Source organism: Charadrius vociferus, unplaced genomic scaffold (genome assembly GCF_000708025.1).
Source record: "Charadrius vociferus isolate BGI_N301 unplaced genomic scaffold, ASM70802v2 scaffold1279, whole genome shotgun sequence".
Classification (NCBI taxonomy): Eukaryota; Metazoa; Chordata; class Aves; order Charadriiformes; family Charadriidae; genus Charadrius; species Charadrius vociferus.
The window spans coordinates 30,823-49,203 of NW_009650073.1; the positions used below are offsets into that span (position 1 = coordinate 30,823).

At 47.1% G+C, this 18,381-nt stretch overlaps 1 protein-coding gene across 1 annotated transcript in view; it reads right to left on the reverse strand.

The window, feature by feature from the left end:
* Positions 1 to 2,759: 2,759 nt before the first annotated feature.
* AIFM1 (apoptosis-inducing factor, mitochondrion-associated, 1) overlaps positions 2,760 to 18,381 on the reverse strand; it is a 16,746-nt gene continuing 1,124 nt past the window's right edge. Inside the window, 16 exon segments of the mRNA XM_009892053.1 lie at positions 2,760 to 2,990; positions 4,166 to 4,362; positions 4,938 to 5,062; positions 6,936 to 7,078; positions 7,633 to 7,773; positions 7,854 to 7,942; positions 8,983 to 9,090; positions 9,724 to 9,832; positions 11,082 to 11,158; positions 12,249 to 12,333; positions 13,094 to 13,184; positions 13,983 to 14,113; positions 14,245 to 14,306; positions 14,309 to 14,329; positions 16,065 to 16,158; positions 18,236 to 18,363. Of these exon segments, the coding sequence (XP_009890355.1) occupies positions 2,919 to 2,990; positions 4,166 to 4,362; positions 4,938 to 5,062; positions 6,936 to 7,078; positions 7,633 to 7,773; positions 7,854 to 7,942; positions 8,983 to 9,090; positions 9,724 to 9,832; positions 11,082 to 11,158; positions 12,249 to 12,333; positions 13,094 to 13,184; positions 13,983 to 14,113; positions 14,245 to 14,306; positions 14,309 to 14,329; positions 16,065 to 16,158; positions 18,236 to 18,363 (1,673 nt within the window). The 3' untranslated portion in view covers positions 2,760 to 2,918.

Sequence of the window (18,381 nt, forward strand, 5' to 3'; positions counted from 1 at the left end):
CTCCAGTGCCTGAATCGGTGAAAATACTCATTTACAGCCAGAGATCGGGTGCGGGTTTCGAGGTCTCGGTGTTTTCGAGCTCGCCGGGTGCGGGGGTGAGGAGGAGCGAGACCCGGGCACTTGGCCCACGCTGCCCAACAGGGTTCGTTCATGCCACGAGCGGCACATCCCATATCAATTCGGAAGTTTGCTGAGGAGCTCTCTCCCCCGTGACGGCTGCCATCCCGAGAACTCCTCGCCCCGGTGCCGCAGCCCTCAGCCCGTCCCTTCCTCCCGAAGCCGCAGCGCTCGCAGGGTCCCACATGGGCTGTCACTGCGGGGAGCGCACGGCTCCTACCGACGGAGTGGGCTGAGGGGAATCCTCTGGGTTTTACATTGGTATCGGGGTCAATATCGGTTCTTTAGTGTCATTAATGTTAATTATCGGGTCTTATCCTGTTAAATCTGTTTATATTTCAACCCTCAGGTTTCCTTGTTTTTCCTGATTCCCCTTCCCGGGTGGGGAGGGGTCATCAGGTGAGAGAATAATTGTCTAAACGACAATAAATTGTTGCGTGTTCCTCAAACCATAACAGGACAGTGTTCTCTTTGTGGTGGTGGTCCCAGCACTGCTGGAGGGGCCCAGGGAGGTTGTGGGGTCACCAGGTTTGCAGTTCCTCAGACGCTGGTGGGACCCAGCCCCGAGCTTGGTCAAGAGCTTTTATCAAACTCCGTATGAAGCGGGCAGCACAAACCCCACTTTCCTGTTGCTCCTGATTGAGACACCTGCACGGACAGCTCAGCCCCTCAACCTGTGCTGCAGGAGGACCAGACCATCCTTTCCACCGGGGCTTGGGGGATTCTCTATTTCGCAGCCATGGCCCCCCACCCCAGGAAGCAGCTGAGCCCGTGGGGACAGGGCCACCCTCATGCTGCAGCATCCCAAACAGAGTCTCCAGAGCTGGTTCAGTTCTCCCTTTGCCCTGTTTTTATGCCTGAGCTTCACATGCAGGCTGGACATGGAATAGACAGGAGCACACAGGGAGTTTGAATTCCCATATATGCATCCAGGACTCTGGCCATATTCCTGCACGACCAGATGCTCCAGCCCCAGGCCCACCTCTGTGTCCTTCCTCTCCTGCAGCGCCGGGGCCACAAGGCCGTCACTCCAGGCAGCTCTGGTTCAAGGGGTTGGCAACTGGTCAGCAGCGGTGTTCCCCAGGGCTCAGTGTTGGGGCCACGTCTGTTTAATGTCTTTATCAACGATCTGGGGGAGGGGATCGGGTGCACCTTCACTAAGTTTGCAGAGGACACCAACTTGTGTGGGAGTGCTGATCTGGTGGAAGGAAGGAAGGCTCAGCAGAGGGATCTGGACAGGCTGGGTTGGTGGGCTGAGGCCAAGGGTATGACGTTCACCAGGGTCAAGTGGCAGTCCTGCATTTGGGTCACACCAACCCCATGCAGCGCTACAGGCTTGGGGCAGAGTGGCCGGAAAGCTGCCTGGCAGAAAGGGACCTGGGGGTGTTGGTGGACGGCCGGCTGAACATGAGCCAGCAGTGTGCCCAGGTGGCCAAGGCGGCCAACAGCATCCTGGCCTGTGTCAGGAACAGTGTGGCCAGCAGGACTGGGGCAGTGACCGTCCCCCTGTCCTCGGCACTGGTGAGGCCCCACCTCGAGGACTGCGTTCAGGTTGGGGCCCCTCGCTACAGGACAGACATTGAGGTGCTGGAGCGTGTCCAGAGAAGGGCAGCGGAGCTGTGAGGGGTCTGGAGCACACGTCTGGTGAGGGGCGGCTGAGGGCCCTGGGGGTGTCCAGCCTGGAGAAGAGGAGGCTGAGGGGAGACCTTCTCGCTCTTGACAGCTCCCTGACAGGAGGGGGGAGCGAGGGGCGGTCGGTCTCTGCTCCCAAGGAACAGGCGATGGGACAGGAGGAAATGGCCTCAAGTTGTGCCAGGGGAGGTTTAGGGTGGATATTGGGGAAAATTTCTTCATGGCAAGGGTTGTGAAGCACTGGCACAGGCTGCCCGGGGACGTGGTGGAGTGCCCATCCCTGGAGGGATTTAAAAGACAGGTAAGCGTGGTACTGAGGGACTTGGTTTAGTGGTGGTTTTGGCAGACAGGCCCTCAACTGCACACCCTTCCCCTCACATGCCAAAGACATCAACCTGTCTCCAAGTGCGTAGTGAAACGCCACCCCTCCCTCCAGCTCTCAGCCCACTGTGCAGCACTGCAGCCTGTTCCTGCATCCCTTTTACCTGGCACGCACAGCCGAGGGCTCAGTGTTAACAGAGAGCACCCAAATTCCCACATGGTGGCTGGAGAGGTGGTAACGCGCTCCTGATAGAGTCAGCCCCAGCACCACTAGCGACTGGTTCTCCCCCTCCACTTCAGCCTGTGCTCTCCAGACGTGCATTACTGCACCTCCCATTGCTCTCTTAGTCCCTCACCTCCTGCCTTCACAACTCTAAGCCTCTCTTATTCTCCCCATCCCTTCTATACCCCATCTTACAACCATCATCTGGCTTCAAATGCAAGTTTACACGGGAGCCGCTGCATCCCGTACTATTTCATCCCGTCAGGACGTACTTTGCTCCTGCACAGGCAGCACTTGCTGCCCAGAGCACAGCCAGGCAGAGGACGAGCTCACCGGTGGGCAATGCTTCAAGCAAAGAGGCAGCTCTGAAGGTTTCTGTGTTGTCGATACAGGAGAAAAACAACAGGAGGCAGCACATTCCCCTGTCAATGCCAGCAACGCACAGGTGCAGGAAGAAGGCGTTTAACTTAGAACAATCTGAATTTATTGGTGCAAACATTAGAACTCTAGGTGACTGGAAATATTCACAAGTACTCGGAGGAAGTTGTCTGAGATGAAGGGGCGCACACAGCCAGTGGCCCCCGCTGCCCTACTCACTCCTATTGCAGTGTTCCCGTTCTGGAGTTTAGTCTTCGTGGATGTTGAAAAGTTTTGCTACTTCGTTGAGATCATCATGCTCCTCCCCATCCTTGATGATCTGAAGGAAGGAAGAACACATTAAAACCTGCACGTACAATAAACCACCGGTGCTGCAAGACTGTACATGGTCACCAGCCGATGTGATGAATTTCTCAGATCCTCTCTGAAGCCGTGCTGATGACAAGTCATCAAATGAGGCAGTCCACAACATGACAAGAGTACTTACTACAGCCAAATCTATATGGGGGTCTTAAATATAGCATTATCTGGCTACAGGAATGGCTGGAGTTAAAACCAACCCCGCGCTCCCTGTAGGATTTGTTTCGGTTGTTCGGATTTCCGTTTTCACCTGGGGAGAACATGTGTCTTCAAAAAGTGATTCCTCTCAGCTCTGAGAAGATGAGCCAGTCTCTTTGCAGTGACAGAGGAGCCACTGTGAGTGGCTTAAACTTACAAACCTGTCTTTAGACCAGGAGACTAAGAGGCCAAGGAGCCTGTGCATACTTGGCACTCTGACGTAGAGGAAGGGCTGCGAAGAGAAGGAAGGAAAGGATCTCTCTTTCATGGGGATGGGTTTAAACTGCATCATGAAAGCTTCAGATTAGATACCAAGGGAAACTTCCAACATTAAGAATAGTTCATTTTGGGCCAGATCACCTGGGGATAGTGTGGAATCACTCTCACAGTTTAAAATACTGAAATTCTCCAAAGATGTTAAAAAAAATGACCTCAGTATAGCTGATCTTACCTTGGAGGATGGAGACAGACTATGGGGGATGGAGACAGACTAAGCACCTACTCAAGGCTGCTTCTAACCCTGACTTTTTTTGGCTGTGTATCTAGGATGATAGATGTTTAAGACTGTTTTAGACACTTGTACATGAGACAAAGCAGCACAAAAATAGGACATTTCACTCTGATGCTCAAGTCGCACGTGATTCTTTCCTGTACTTATTACAGACCTGAAATTGCAGCCATGCAAAGGCAAGGCTTGAAGAATAAACCTGATTTAAGTTGTTTCTGTAAGAATTTTGAACAAACATGCAGAAAAGCACAAGGGCATCTCCCATAATTCACCCGAGACAGGGCTACCATTGGTTATTGCACAGCTCTGCTCCAGACAGAGCATCTGCATTTATTTATCCTCATTTTGAATTGGTACATTGATTTTTCCACAAGAGAATCCCAAGTCTAAGCATGCCTCCCTGTTCAGCGCACTAGTCCTGTACTGACCTTTCGAGCGATAGGCATCCTGTTGAAGATGTTCCATAATACGATTCCTACCACAACTTTATCCCTGAGGTAGAAAATGACACCTTTGCCATAATCTTCTCCTTGCTTTGGAACTTGAGGCGTGGGTGAGGAGCTTGGAGAAATGTGAACTTCTGAGGCTTCTGCTTCTGTTTCACTCTCTGATCGAATACCTGTCCCTGATGCAAAGATAAGAGATATTAAGCATCCAGTGCAGAAAAAAGCAGCAGCTATTTGCCTGCGATGGTGAAAGCAGACTAACGAGCAGGCTCTCTAAGAGACTGAGGTGTGTTTCTTTGAGCCGTGTCCAGCAAAAGTTTCAATAACACAAGAATGAAGCAATCCTAACGTGAAGCACTACACTGACAATTCCCAACTTCCATCACCACATGCCAAAGACAGAACAGTCCACTTCTTCCAGGCAGCATATACAAGACACGTGGTTGGATCTACACGATCTCTTTTGTGCAAAACCTGATCATTTTATTGCTATGGAGGAAATTAAGCTTCACTGGGAAAAAAAGGTTTAGTTTTGGTAAATGAGTTACATGATGTCTCCTTTGAGGAACGTTGTTTTAATCACATTTTAGTATCAAAACCAGCCTTTAAAGTTTGGTCTAGAAAAGGAGCAAACAGATTGATGTCTCCCTGGTGCTCTATGCTCAGATCAGACTGACTCTGTGGCCGCTACACAGAGCGAGACACAAACCGCCCCGTGCACGCAGACGGCTCCCAAGCACGGCTGTAGCCCTACCTGATTGCTCCGTTGCACTTTTCGGTGTGTCTTTTGCTGTTGCTTTAGCAAAGACTCCTACTGTTGGCAAACTACTGTCAACAAGGCCAATGGCTTCGTACCCTACATTAGGGCCCAGATCGCTCCTAGGAATGAAGCAGAAAAAGAAATAAAAATCATTTGTAGCATTAGTGAGACAAATACAAGGCAATTCCATCCAGCCCCAAATCCTTAATGATGGTGTTGTGTGAGACATCACGGTCTGCAGGAGAAATGACACACATTAGTCTCTTCTGCATACGTTAGGGTGGGACAAGGAGTGAAGACACAGCAAGTCTAAAGCCACCAGTTTCAGAAGAAACCAGTTCAATGAACAAAAACTTAAAATACTTCAGGCCTGCTCCCTCGAGGGAAGCTGGGTGGCTTCCAAGAGCTGCGTATCTCTCGACCTTTTAGAAAGTCACACATCTGACCTCAGCATTCAAACACGAGGATCAGGACACAGGTAGTAGGTACCTGCAAAAGTCTTCTCTGTTGCTTGCTTAGTACGAATGCGACTAGGAGACAGAGGTGGGACAGAAGCAACCGTTCCTCTGGGCTGCAGTAAGACCATTTGACCAAACTTGTGGCAATGCTGAGTTATAAGCATTAGACTTTGCAGCACAGACAATTATTTAAGTGTATATTTCAGAGAAAGCATTTAAGGAATATTAAAGAGAAGAACACATTGCTGTAACACCTCCTCAAACTGGGCACCAGCTGAATTTGAACTAGAGCACTTAGAGGAGTCAAAGCAACTGGGTTTGGGGCCCAGTAAGTACAATATGTCAAAAGTGTTCCCAACTATGCTGAGGAAATAAACACTTCCCACAAAACAATTTGGGTATCTCTATATGTACATCACCATCTTTCTGGCCAGAATCCTCCAGCACAGACTGGAGTTACTGAAAGGAATACCAATAACGTGCCAGCTGACCAGACTGGGCACCCAGCAGTGGGTAAGTCAGAGCTCAGGAGGGATCTTCAACATCCTGAAAAAAAGCAGGAGGAATTCTTGCTATTTGCCAGCTTTTTAGCACAGGAGAAGGAAGTCTCACTCAGTGAGGGCTGGCAAACCCCCCGAGTTAACACCTGTCAACAAAACACAAGGCTGCAACTCCCAGTCCCCCCAACTGCCTGCATCTGTGTCGCGGTCGGAGTATCCTGAGAAAAAACACACAATTGGAATGGGTGCTTCTCTGTCCTTGTTTAGAAGTAACGTGAGAAACTCTTCTGGGTCCAGAGCCCGTGCGGTATAGACCAAGCGTTCAGGTAAACGACAGCAAGTTGTAAATAACTGGTTTTGAGGGAGTTTCTCCAAGAAAAGTAAAACTCCTTCCCCCCCATTTACATTCCTGCTAACTTTACATGTCTGATCTCGAGCTAACAGGCTTTGGGATATTTTTTTGTGTGTGTGTGTTATTTTTTGTTTGGTTGGGGGGGGTTGTGTTTTGTTTTAAAAAAGAATTCAAAAAAAGATACAGCATAACTGCCCATTTTCTCGATAACTCTCTCTGGAAAACAACAAGCTTTCACTACTCCTGGATGCAACGATGCGTTGCTACTAAAGCATCAGTTCAGCTCATCAGCAAAGGTGCAACACAACCGAAACCAACAGTTTTGTGCTGGGGAACTTCAGATAATTGTAACAGAAAAGCTGCTGCTCAGTTCAACCTGTAGATTAGCCTCCTCTGAGGAAAGGGGCTGCTCTTTACGGCTACTTGCTTTGTTGAATGGGACTCATTCAGGGAAAAACTGGGATCTGCAGGAAGGAGAAACATTTCAGAGAGGTCAGGGCAGAGCAAGGAATGCTCAAATGCCCTCCCACTCCCTGAGCTTCTGGGAACAAGCAGCTGTACCAGGGATTTGCTGAAGTAGTTTCACTACACTGAGGAAACAGAAACCTCTACACGGTGTATCCTGCCATAGCTCCTGCAATGTGGCCAAATAAGAAATACCAAAAGCAGAAATCGACGTTACCAGAACATGGACTGATGCCAGTAGGGCTTCGCAGCTCCTGTCATGTTTTCGCCGGCTAGTCTTCCACTCACAACAGCATGATCGTGGTGCTCTACGCGTCTCCTACCTAGTTTGATATCGTAGAAGCAAGCAGCATCCCCTGCCTTACAAAGAATCATTCAGTGAGAACTGAACATTGACATCAAAAGCTTAAATGAATGTACAAATAAAAAAGGGCATCGGGACGCGAACAAAGTGGAACTACGAGCTGAGTTTTTCTGACAAACCCCAAACACCACCACCACCACCTTATCCCGCTCCCCAGGCTACACAAGTCCCAGTTTCTCAGCATTTTTCACTGATCTTCAGAAAAATAAGACAGCACGAGGCACGTTTTTCCAGAGGAATCAAAGTCTCAACTCCCACCAAAGGGACTGTTACGCAATAGAGTAATCCGCGCTATCTTTAGGTTACCCCAATTCCTCTTACACAGCATAAATATTCAAAAACTCGCACAGTCGTTACCACAGCAACAAAGCGTGCCGTGGTGCATGAACAGACTCCGTGGCTGCCAGCAGGATCCGCACTACAATTGGTCTCATTCCTTGCTATTTTTTGCCCCATTCACCTAATCGAGGTCTACCAGCCCCCGTAACTCCGTGTATTCTGACTGCATCAGCACAACCAGCAGACAAAAAACTCATCTGCACATACTCACCACCCAGATATTGGAGCGTGCCTGCAGCTCCGCATTCACCCTGAACCCTCCAAAGTCCGAGTCCACCTCCAGCCCAGCTGACTTTGCTAATTCCACATTAGGCTCCAGCCCCACTGCAGCCACAATGTGATCCGTCTCCACCTGTTTGGGAATTCAAAATTATTATCTTAATTCTCTCAACGCCCCTGCAGACTTCACCCTCTCCCTGCTTTTAAATTTACCTTTCGGCCATCCTTCAGTTTAATCATCAGCCGATTGCCAGAGACAGAGACAGACTTGACCACAGCGTTAGGCATAACATTAACACCCTCTGGAAATAAACATAGGAAACATAAGGGCTTGCTCGGGGGTCGACGGGTTTCAGCTGAAGCAGGCATCTTCGGTGCAGATGCAGGCAGAGCAGGGGTGAGGTGAGGAACCAAGGGAGAGGCCACCTCGTCTTTGCTGCATGTGCCAGTAGTTTGAGTGAAGCACGAGCAGAAAGAAACCCAGCTAAAAAGTCTGAAAGAGCTACTTAAACGGCAACCAAAAGTACGTCTCATATGATGACAAGGTCACATCCAAAAGAACTCCCCAAGACAGGTTTTCAGGCACTAAGGACATTCGATTACCTATTGCTCTGTCACAGCCAGACCCAGAGCTCCGACAAGGGACATCCCATAAACAAAAGAAAGTAACTCAGACCTGTGGGTTACCAGGCAGTCCAAAATATAGCCCTCCTCCCTCTATCCCCACTCCCCTCACCAATGCACAGGAATATATTCTGCACTTAATATAGCAAATGGGAAAAGGCATCTCGGATCTTACCAACTCTATCAGCTAAACAGTGCAGCAGCTGGCCGTACAAAGGTGTACGCGTAAGGTATGGGGGCTACACAGCCCCTCTCCCAAAGTGACTCTAGGATGACTGCATTAGGCTGCCAGAAGTCAAATTATTCAAAGCTAGAGCAACTCGGAAGAGGAGAACAGGCAGTTATTGTAAGACAACTTTGGTTCCAGATTACAGAGGCCACTGCAGTAACTCGCAAGTATGGTAGTAGGGATCATTCTGTGCAGGAACAGCCAGAGGGAAGAGCTCACCGGCTTCAGCATGCAGATTTGCTTGGCTTTCCCAGAGGAACTGCTAAGAAGCCAGAGACTGATGGCAGCTCCGTGCTACCCAAGCTGCCTGAACTGCAGCTTGTTCTGTTCTGTTCCTGGGCCACCCTGCAGGGACCCAGTCCTCCTGAGGCTCCACTGACAGAACAAGCAGAGAGCTGTATTTCACAAGGAAGAGCTACACAACAGCCACTGGCCTAAACACCACAGCGCTGCCACTCGTAGAGGAGGAGCACTGAAGTGCAGCTTCACCTCTTCTGACTTTCTCTGTGGTCCAGTTGCTCAGGTATTCAGGCAAGACTTTGCCCATATTGCCGTTCTCTGGAAACAGCTGAATCACCTCCAGGCCTCTGGTTCGCGCTGGAAGGAGAGCAAAGAGGAGGCTTCTTACAACCCATGGATAAAGAGCGGCAGCACAGACTTCAGGACACAAGCATGTGCTTTACTTTACGCAAGGAGCTTGACAGAAGTTTCCAAAACTGGGAGTTTTGGCTCCCAGATTTTCCATACGAGTCACAAAGTGACAAGCCACTGTTTCACACAAACTCTAGGATAACAGACAGCAGACTTTAAAGTAAAACGCTTAGTATTTTTGAGAAAACTTCCCTTATTAGAAAAATTACAGTAAAGACACTACTCAAAAAGCTGCACACACTGGACAGTAAGATTCCAGTTGTTCACAACCTCTTTGGCATAATAGTTTTAGGGTGGCTTTTAGCATTGAGGGAGCAAATATAACTTTTTACATGGTGGAATGACTTCGCAACATGCACTCGCCTGCAGAGCTTCCAGGACCGCAACTTACAAAAACCCTTGTGGTCAGGGGCTGCTCAACAGCTAATGTGCATTAAGGTTATTGCAGACAAACCACAAGTCTGTGCAAAAACTCAGCAGCCAGGGAACGAAAAGGAAGTTTCTAATGTTTACATTCAATGCCTACCACTTCCATCAAGGTGCCAACTGAAGACAAGCTGCCTGCAGAAGCACACTTACCTCTTCTTCCCAGAGCACAGGCCAGCTCGCTGCCGAGAAAACCACCACCAATAATTGTGATGGACTTGACTTCTCTTGAAATCTTCTCCAGACTTTTGAAGTCCTCAATCTGAAAGAAGATTTGTTCCCATTTCAAATATCCTCAAACAGGAATGGCAGGCAGAAGATATTTTTCTCCAATTTCTCCCTTTGAAATAAGGGCAACTCTCTCCCCAACTCAGAAAGGGAAACATGTTTCTCCTTCCTCCTGTTTGTCTATTGCATAGAAAAAAACTCTCAGGCTTCCTAATGTTTGTGTAAGCTTTTCTCTGTCCAGGCAATCTCAGTCCTGCATTTTCCCCTAACTTTCAAGAAAAATTACAATGACATTTCTAGACACAAGCGTACCACAGCACATACGTACAGTGCTATGAGGATGCCACAGCTTACATCGTCCATCTTTCCCTTCCCACAGTTGAGCAGACCAGACCTTAGGGGAAGCCCAGGACAGAGCAGAAAGTTCCCATAAGGCTTCTTATTCCCGATTCATTCCTTGGACTAGACTAAGGAGAAGCCTGCATGCCTGTTCTAAATCCCATGTTTTCAAGAAAGCGTAGTGTGTCAACAAAAAGACACTCTACAGCAAAAACCAGAAGACCATTGAGCGACTTCCATGTCTTTTATTCATTTTGTCCCAAGGCACAGGATGAAGGTGAAGAAATGCCACGAAGAAGGCATGGGTATCAGTTTATTCAGAAAAACTATTTAGGCCAATCCAAGAGCTAACATGAACACTGAACTTCATACTCAGCACAGGCATCAGTTTTAGCCCATCAGAAAACTATTTAAGCCAATCCAAGAGCTAACATGAACACTTAACTTCATACTCAGCTAAAATTTCAGAGCATGAGAGCAGCCTCTGTCCCACCTCAGGCCAAAGGCCAACCTCTTGCCTGTGTGCTGCAGAGGTGTGGCATACACTTACTCAAGAAGTGTGTCAGGCTGGAGTACTAAGCTAGCTTCCTGTGTCTACTCATGGTCCTGAAGGCACGCACTGCTTACAGTCCAAACTGACTTGCAGAGCTTACACTGCGTGCGTTTTTAAAAGGCCTGGAAGGTGCAGCAAAGTCATACAGGAGGGAAACTAAAAAAAAAAATAATCACGCATTATTACAGCTCTCAGGCCTGAGGCAAGCAGACGAGCGGCCTCGGAGACTCTACCCTGTTTACCTGCCTGGGGAAAAGGAATAAATGGCAAATGGACTCCTGGTTACCAGCTGCCCTGGACTCAAAGCAGAGGAGTTAAAAAGCTGAAAATAGGGGTACTGGCTCTGATTTATTTCAACCTCGCCCCATGACTAGCAGCACCTGGAGATTACCTTTCGGAACAGTGTCAGCCTTCGTTGTACATCTTTTCCTGCTCTTTCAATGGCAGGTAAGTTCCTTGGGGAACCACCTGAGGGCAAGAGCAGAGAGAGGAAGAGAGACTAATGATACCATGGCCATGTTACTGACTATCCAGACAATGCAAAGCTATCTTTGAATCTGGACTGTGCTTGCAAAACTGTTACAATATCATAGAATGGTTTAGGTTGGAAGGGACCTTGAAGACCATCCAGTCCTACCTCCTTGCCCCCGGGCAGGGCCACCTCCCCCCAGCCCAGGTTGCTCCAAGCCCCGTCCAACCTGGCCTTGAACACCTCCAGGGATGGGGCAGCCACAGCTTCTCGGGGCAACCTGCCCCAGGGGCTCACCACCCTCACAGTCAAGAATTTCTTTCTAATATCTCATCTAAATCTACATTCTTCCAGTTTGAAGCCATTTCCCCTCGTCCTATCACTACATACCCTTGTAAAGAGCCCCTCCCCTCCTCTCCTGGAGCCCCTTTGGGCACTGGAAGGGGCTCTGAGGTCTCCCCAGAGCCTTCTCTTCTCCAGGTTGAACAACCCCAACTCTCCCAGCCTGTCCTCCCAGCAGAGGGGCTCCAGCCCTCTGATCATCTTTGTGGCCCTAATATGTTCTATTCCCTGTTGCTGTCTGGGTTTTTAACGTGAAAGACATTCTGTGTGAGCAGTAGGTGATCCAAGAGCCACCCAGGGGAAAAAGATCTAATGCTATACACCTTGCTTCACTGACTGGAGAGAGCCAGTTCCACTATAACCACAGAGGGCTGTAGAACTGCTAGGGTTAGATGCTGAAGCAGTGCTCTGCCCAAGCAAGAGCTGGTTGTTCTGCTTGTTGCTGCTACAAGCAGGATTTGAAGCAGCGGCCTGCGCAGGAGTTCCTTTACTAAGCTACTGGGGAAGTCACCTTTTCCTCCTAACCTGCTGGTTCTCACGGGGCACAACTTTGAACATCCCAGAGAAGCTGGCTGATGTGAGGCAGGTGAAAAACCCAATGGCATGGTTGCCTGTATGACTGTCCTTCATGTGACTGCTCTGCCAAGTGTCTGACGCATACTGCAGACACCTCCTTATCAAAGAAATGCCACTGAAATAAAAAGCCTGTCATAAGACAAAGAAAAAAACCCAAACACAACAACTTACCAGTGGCAATTAGACATTTGTCATAGGATATCTGGGTACCATCACTGAGTTTCACTATGTTGCCTCTAACATCCATATGCACAACCTGCAAAATCAAACAAGCAGGAGAGCTCAAGCTTCCATGCACTGTAGACTGTTTCAGTTAAACTGCACAGACTATTGATTAGAGAAGCAAACTTTAAGTAACATTCTCCCACCTTTAAGTTAAAGGGTGTGGGAGGGAGGAAAGGAGAAGACTGGAAGTAGGAATTGAGACATTATCTTTGGCAGCCATCATAGATCAGGTGGATCTTCCCAGAATCTGAGTCTAAGAAATGGACTAAGGCGCCTAGTGTCGTTCAGCAGTAAGGAGTCACTTGAATCTTATTTTAGAAACATATAAAAATTGAAGAAGGAAACATATCAGAAGCCTCACATAAACTTTTCCACCTTCCTGCTGCTTTTGCACAACGCTACTGCTCATGTTATAACCCACTACTCAGATCACTACTGTCCTTACCTCACCCTCTGACCGACACATAGCCTAGTTCTCATTTTGTCACATTCTGTCTCTAAAATCTACGTATTCTTGTCCCATCCCATCCCCAAACTCTAGACTTATTATCTTTCCCTCAGCTCACTACTCTTCCTCATAGCTTCTCCCGTTTTCAAACTTCACTCATGCCGTCTGTAAGGTTAGCATAGTCCCTGCTTCATCATATACACTTTTGCTGAACTTGTCCACATTCTCCTCCTCAGCCAACCCTCCACATCACCATCTACAGTTGTTTAGTTTCAGCTTAGAGCACAGGCCCTGCTTGGGAAGAACTGTATGATGCTAGAACAACAGCTAGTGCTGTACCCACCTTCTTGCCACAGAGAACTGCTACTCCACCATTTTCTACAAAAGGCAGATCACGAACAGGCACATAGAATGACGGCGGCTGGAAATATATACTGAAAAAAGCTCCATTATCAAATGGGTTCCACTTTCTCTGTGATACCAGCTATTCAGCAATTACCGATGATACAAAGACAACTCTATGCATTCATAAAAAGCTCTAGAATTCTTATTTATCTATTTTCAGGAATTAGGGTCTTCACACTGTTGAAGTTCAAGGGTTTAGAACAGTAAGGCTTTATCACAAGAATCAAATGTGATCCAGGGCCCCTGGAGCTCTGCTCTAAACTACGAAGCTATACCCTCACCTTTACTATTAACTTATTTTGCAGGATTTCTGCCAGTGGTGGTGTGTGTCGAAGGGAATCACAGCAAGATTCAAGAGGTATTAAGTACTGAGCAAACTCTCGTGTGGGAAGCAGCACTCCTCTTGCCAGCTGCCAGCACCGCCACACCTTTCCATCTGGTCCTTAGTGCTCGACTGACTTGTTTGCAACTTCTCAGCGTCCCTGGGAAGCCACGCTTCACGAGGCTGCAGCCTACATCATGGAGACTCGTGGACTCCACAAGGTATCAGTCAGCTGCTCCAGTGCAAAACAACACACAAGCTCCGCACACAGCATGCAACGCTGCCCCTTCTTCGATCAGCCTAGTGCCACCGCACACAGACACACGCGCACCCCTGGGCTCTCTTCATAGCAGACAAACACAGAAATCAACCCAGCAATTTGTCCACACAGTACTCTGGGGTCCTTCAGAGCTCTGCAGTGGCTCTCTCACAACAACAGTTTGATCATCATCAACTTTTCATTAAACGCTCTCCTTCATCCCTGCCACCCGTAAGCGACACATACCTCCTCTCCTTGCCATTCCACTGTTTGAATCGCAGAGTCTCTGTCACATTTGGATCATCTGAAAACCATAGTTCCTTGGAAAGAGGTGGACGCATATAGGGCAGGGCAGGATCTTCGGACACAATCAGCACCTTTAATCGGTCATTAAACACATCGGCTGTATTGATGCCAGGCAAATAGCAAAACATACAACAGAAGCTCTGAAGCAAGCACAGCATTCCGCCATCCACACAGCCCTGCTCCAGAACAGGGCATCTCTTACCCGGGCACCAGGGTCACGAGCCCGAATGGATCTGGCAGCAGCAAAAGCAGCAGTTCCTCCACGACCTCAGGGCGAGCTCCCGGAGCTGCAGGTGACAGATTGGACAGCTTACTGCAAATACAGCAAGGAAAACAGCCCAGCCCCAAAGAACAGCGTACGTCACCAGATGCCTTTCACATACAGACTGCCTTTGGCAAATTGCCCTTCAAATACCTTCTGCTCCCCTTCCCTTCCACCCCAATATAAAGAACCATGCTGTTGCCTCACTCAAAGCTGGCTCCCTGCATCAATCACACTGTCAGATTTCAGCAAATTATTTTTTCTAAGCTAGATCTGCACAGCTGAGCTCAATGGCAATCGCCGAGTTTGGAATAGGAAAGAATGCTGCTTACGTTTGCGCAGCTGGGTGAAGTGGTTGCAAAGTCAAAGACTCACAAAGTTAATTTCCAGCTTTCAGAAGCTTCATATAAGATCAGGAAATACTCTGTACAGTAGACCCAGGATAGCAAAAACATGCTTGGCCTCTACTCTGGCCAAACAACGCAGCAGAGATCCAACATTCAGGTTTTACAATAAGTGACAGTTTGCTAAGCTAGCAAGAGGGACTCAGCCAAAAGATTCCTCAAAACACTGGGAGAAGAGATATGGCCTGGGTGTCATTCGAGTCAGAAAACAATTTTCAAAATTATTTGGAGAATACGAACTGCAAAGTGTTTGATCTAGCTGCATGTCATCTTTAAGAACACAAATCAACTTGTGAGCAAGATGAAAACTCTGCACTAGCGTTCAGTGAACGCTTTATAAGAAAGTAAAGTTCCCTAAAATGCCAAGGCCTATTTTTCTGTCATTTTATTCTGAAAGAAGACCAATTTTTGAGTCCCTACCAGAATGCATTTTCTCCCACATGCAGGTCCTGTTTCTAAGCAACATGCAGTTAAACCGTATGTAGGAATAAAACAGTCAGTTAAATGTTACCATCAAGACTCACCTGCTGTGCCCTGAGAAGCAGCACCTGTATCGGAAAGAGAAGACACTGACTTATTCAGCAAAGCACAGGCTGTCAAGGATACTGCAGTGCGGAAGCTGCAGTTCAGGGCAGACTCGAGGAGACCATAGGATTAACGGACTCTCCACTATAAGGGACTGACTCTCCAGAAATGTAGACTTACCAAGACCTCTGCTTCAGCAGTTACGCTCTCACTGTCTGTTCTCCAGCCTCAACCCTGACAAACATGTTTTATCCTCTCCCTCAAACCAAAGCAATCCGTTTTCTGTCCTGTCTGCAGGATATTCTCTCTGTTGGTTTCCTAGTAAAATGACATAACGCACCCTATCTTCTATGACCTAAAGCCACTGTTAGTAGGAAATATATCGTCCTTCAGCTCAATAGTTCAGACATAGCAGTTTGAGATCTCAGCCCACTATGCACAGGGCAGGATTTTCTGCTGGCAGACCGTATTATCCCTTTGGAATCACAGTGCCTTTGCCAGACTGTGTAAGGGTAAAAGCCCAAAGCAGGGCTAACTCTTTTCTCCTTTTATCACGCAAGCCATAAACAGCAGAAAGGAGCCCCAAGAGATAACCTACTTTATCCTCACAATCTTCTGTAAAACAGAGCCCTGTTCTGGGTCATGGAAAGCTAGCACCATCTTCTATGCTGGGAAGACACGGGAATTCACCGAGAAGTGACAGTGCTGTGAAGGCACAGCTTATGCTAATCTGTGTTTTCAGAAGGGCTCTGTTCCATTTGTTTTAGAGGTCTCAACTTAGCAGCTTACAAAAAACACACCCAAACCTAGGACTAGCAGGCTAGTACACACCAGAAGGAGACGATTCCTTTTCTTGAGATCGTGTAGTTATTGTTGTGACACGGCTGGTGAATCGCTCTTTGTTTTCTCTCAATGTTTTGTATACCTGGAGACAGACAAGGAGATATTTACCTTGCATATCTTACAGCATCAAGGCACCGTTCTGCTTCTACCCCCCCGGCAGGCTTTTGTCTATCCTGCTTGCTCAGAAAAGCGATCTGCTTTCAATTAAAGCAGACAGACCAAATTACACCTCACTGAAAAAAGTGCCCGTAAAGGTATGTATACATAGCTACAAGAGCAATGCACTCAGAAAAGGACGTGTTCTACATATGATGTGATGCATCTCAGTTGTCTGGTTGCTTTCCATAAAGCAAGCAATAAACCCTTCTGCAGAGGTTTGGCCTTTGGGCTACAGACCTGTTTCAAGAGGAACTAGATACAACAAAGGAAATGCAGTCAAACAAACCTCAAAAAGCTATCTGCAAGCTAGGCCATGGCACACGGCACAGCACAAGGCTGCAGAAAAGGAAGACAAATTCAAGGCAAAAAGCAACTCCCAGCTTCAAAAGCCTAGAGCAGCTGGACGGAACGAGCAAACAACCTTACCGGCTTTCTTTAGGCCATATGTTAGAGGCGTGATGTTAGCAGCGGTAACATCACTGACGTTAGCAGTGCTCTTCAGACACGGGAGCGTGGCTGTTCAAGGCAACAGCCTTCAGCTAGCAGAAATTCCTGTGTCTGAACACTGACTTTCTGTTTATTTGTCTGTTAAACTCAGGATACAGTATAAGCACAGCCTGCACGCTCTGGGAATACAATTTAGTGGTACAGACAAGAAGGGAACATCTTTTAAGATATCATGTTAACTTCCAAGAAAAACTGGAAATGTAGAGGAGCAAAAGACAAGGAGACTGCTGGAAGCAGGTCACAGTATGATATTTTCCCTCAGTTAACAAATTAGAGGGAAGCAAACATTTTTTTAAAGGCAAAACCTAGCCTTTCTAATAACCCGTATCACGTGCATGACATTAGTTTTCATTTTGCATTGCTTATGAAAGAGAAAAAACCCACCAAGACAGTCTGAAACACAACTGTCTATCCAATTACTGGATTTTGAACTGTGAAAGAATATTAAAACTGGAACATTTGCAGCAAGAAATAAAAGCCTCCAAAATGTAAAGGCACGACAGGTAATGCTGCAGCTGATGCCAAACCACTTACTGTTAGCTAACCGAGTGTTATGACATCCAAACTATGTTTGAACAAAAGTTAATTCCTTTGGGGAACTGAAATCTCTTATACTCCCTAGACATTTTGCATTTTACCAATCTCCACAATAAGGTGTTTTATGACATAGCAAATAGTCTCAAACAAAAACTGAGGAATTTAATGCCAGGCACAAAAAAGAGCACAGGCAGACAAAAGCGTATCCAGGGAACCGAAACAACGTCAAAAATATCAGAAAACAAGAACTCATCAGTGTTGAAAAGAATTAGGATATTTTTAAAGCCTTTTGCTTAAACATGTAAAAGTCAAGGTTAACAAAACTACCTCTGCTTTTGCAAGCAGAACCATGAAGTTTTTAAGCGAGTCTGCAGGGCAGCATACAGCAAATTAAATCTGATCCCTTAGAAAAAAAATGACCATTACATACATGCAAAAGACGAAATCAGGTCTTCAGGATACATTTTTCCAAAGGAACAATGTCAAGTTCTTTCTAGTCCGAAACATAGCTGTGTATTTTGCCCAATAAAGAGTGATATTTCCATGCTCTTCTCTGAAGAAATCAGTTAGACAAGTTTTCTTTTCTCTAGCATACTTATATTCAATTTTTCCCTTTTCTTGTATGCCAAGATTACTGATATCAGAATAGATGGGTTAATTAATTTGTGCCTTTCTGATGGTTACAAATTGAAAATGGCCCGTTTGGGTTTTAGATTGATTTAATGTAGAAAAGTTAATTCTAAGGCACTTTTTCCCCACCAAGAACTACAGTGTTTGAGAATATAAAATTTGTGAACTTAAATTATTTGACAATGTCCCTTGAAATCAAATATCTGAGGCCAGGGAACACAAAGACGGTTTAGTTAAAGTAAACGGCTAACTTGGTACAACATACAGAAAGGCACCCGCCCCACACCCTCTCACCCAATTAAAAGACATTTATTTAAGCGTCTTACATAAGCTCCAGTCCCAGTGACTGTTCCTCCTACAATTAAGTATAACAATAGGTTGCTGCCAGCTTTGCCAGGGACACCCGAAGACGTCAGTGATCTAGAAGGGCATCTTAGATGATGACATTGCAAAACTGTAGGCGAAGACAGGC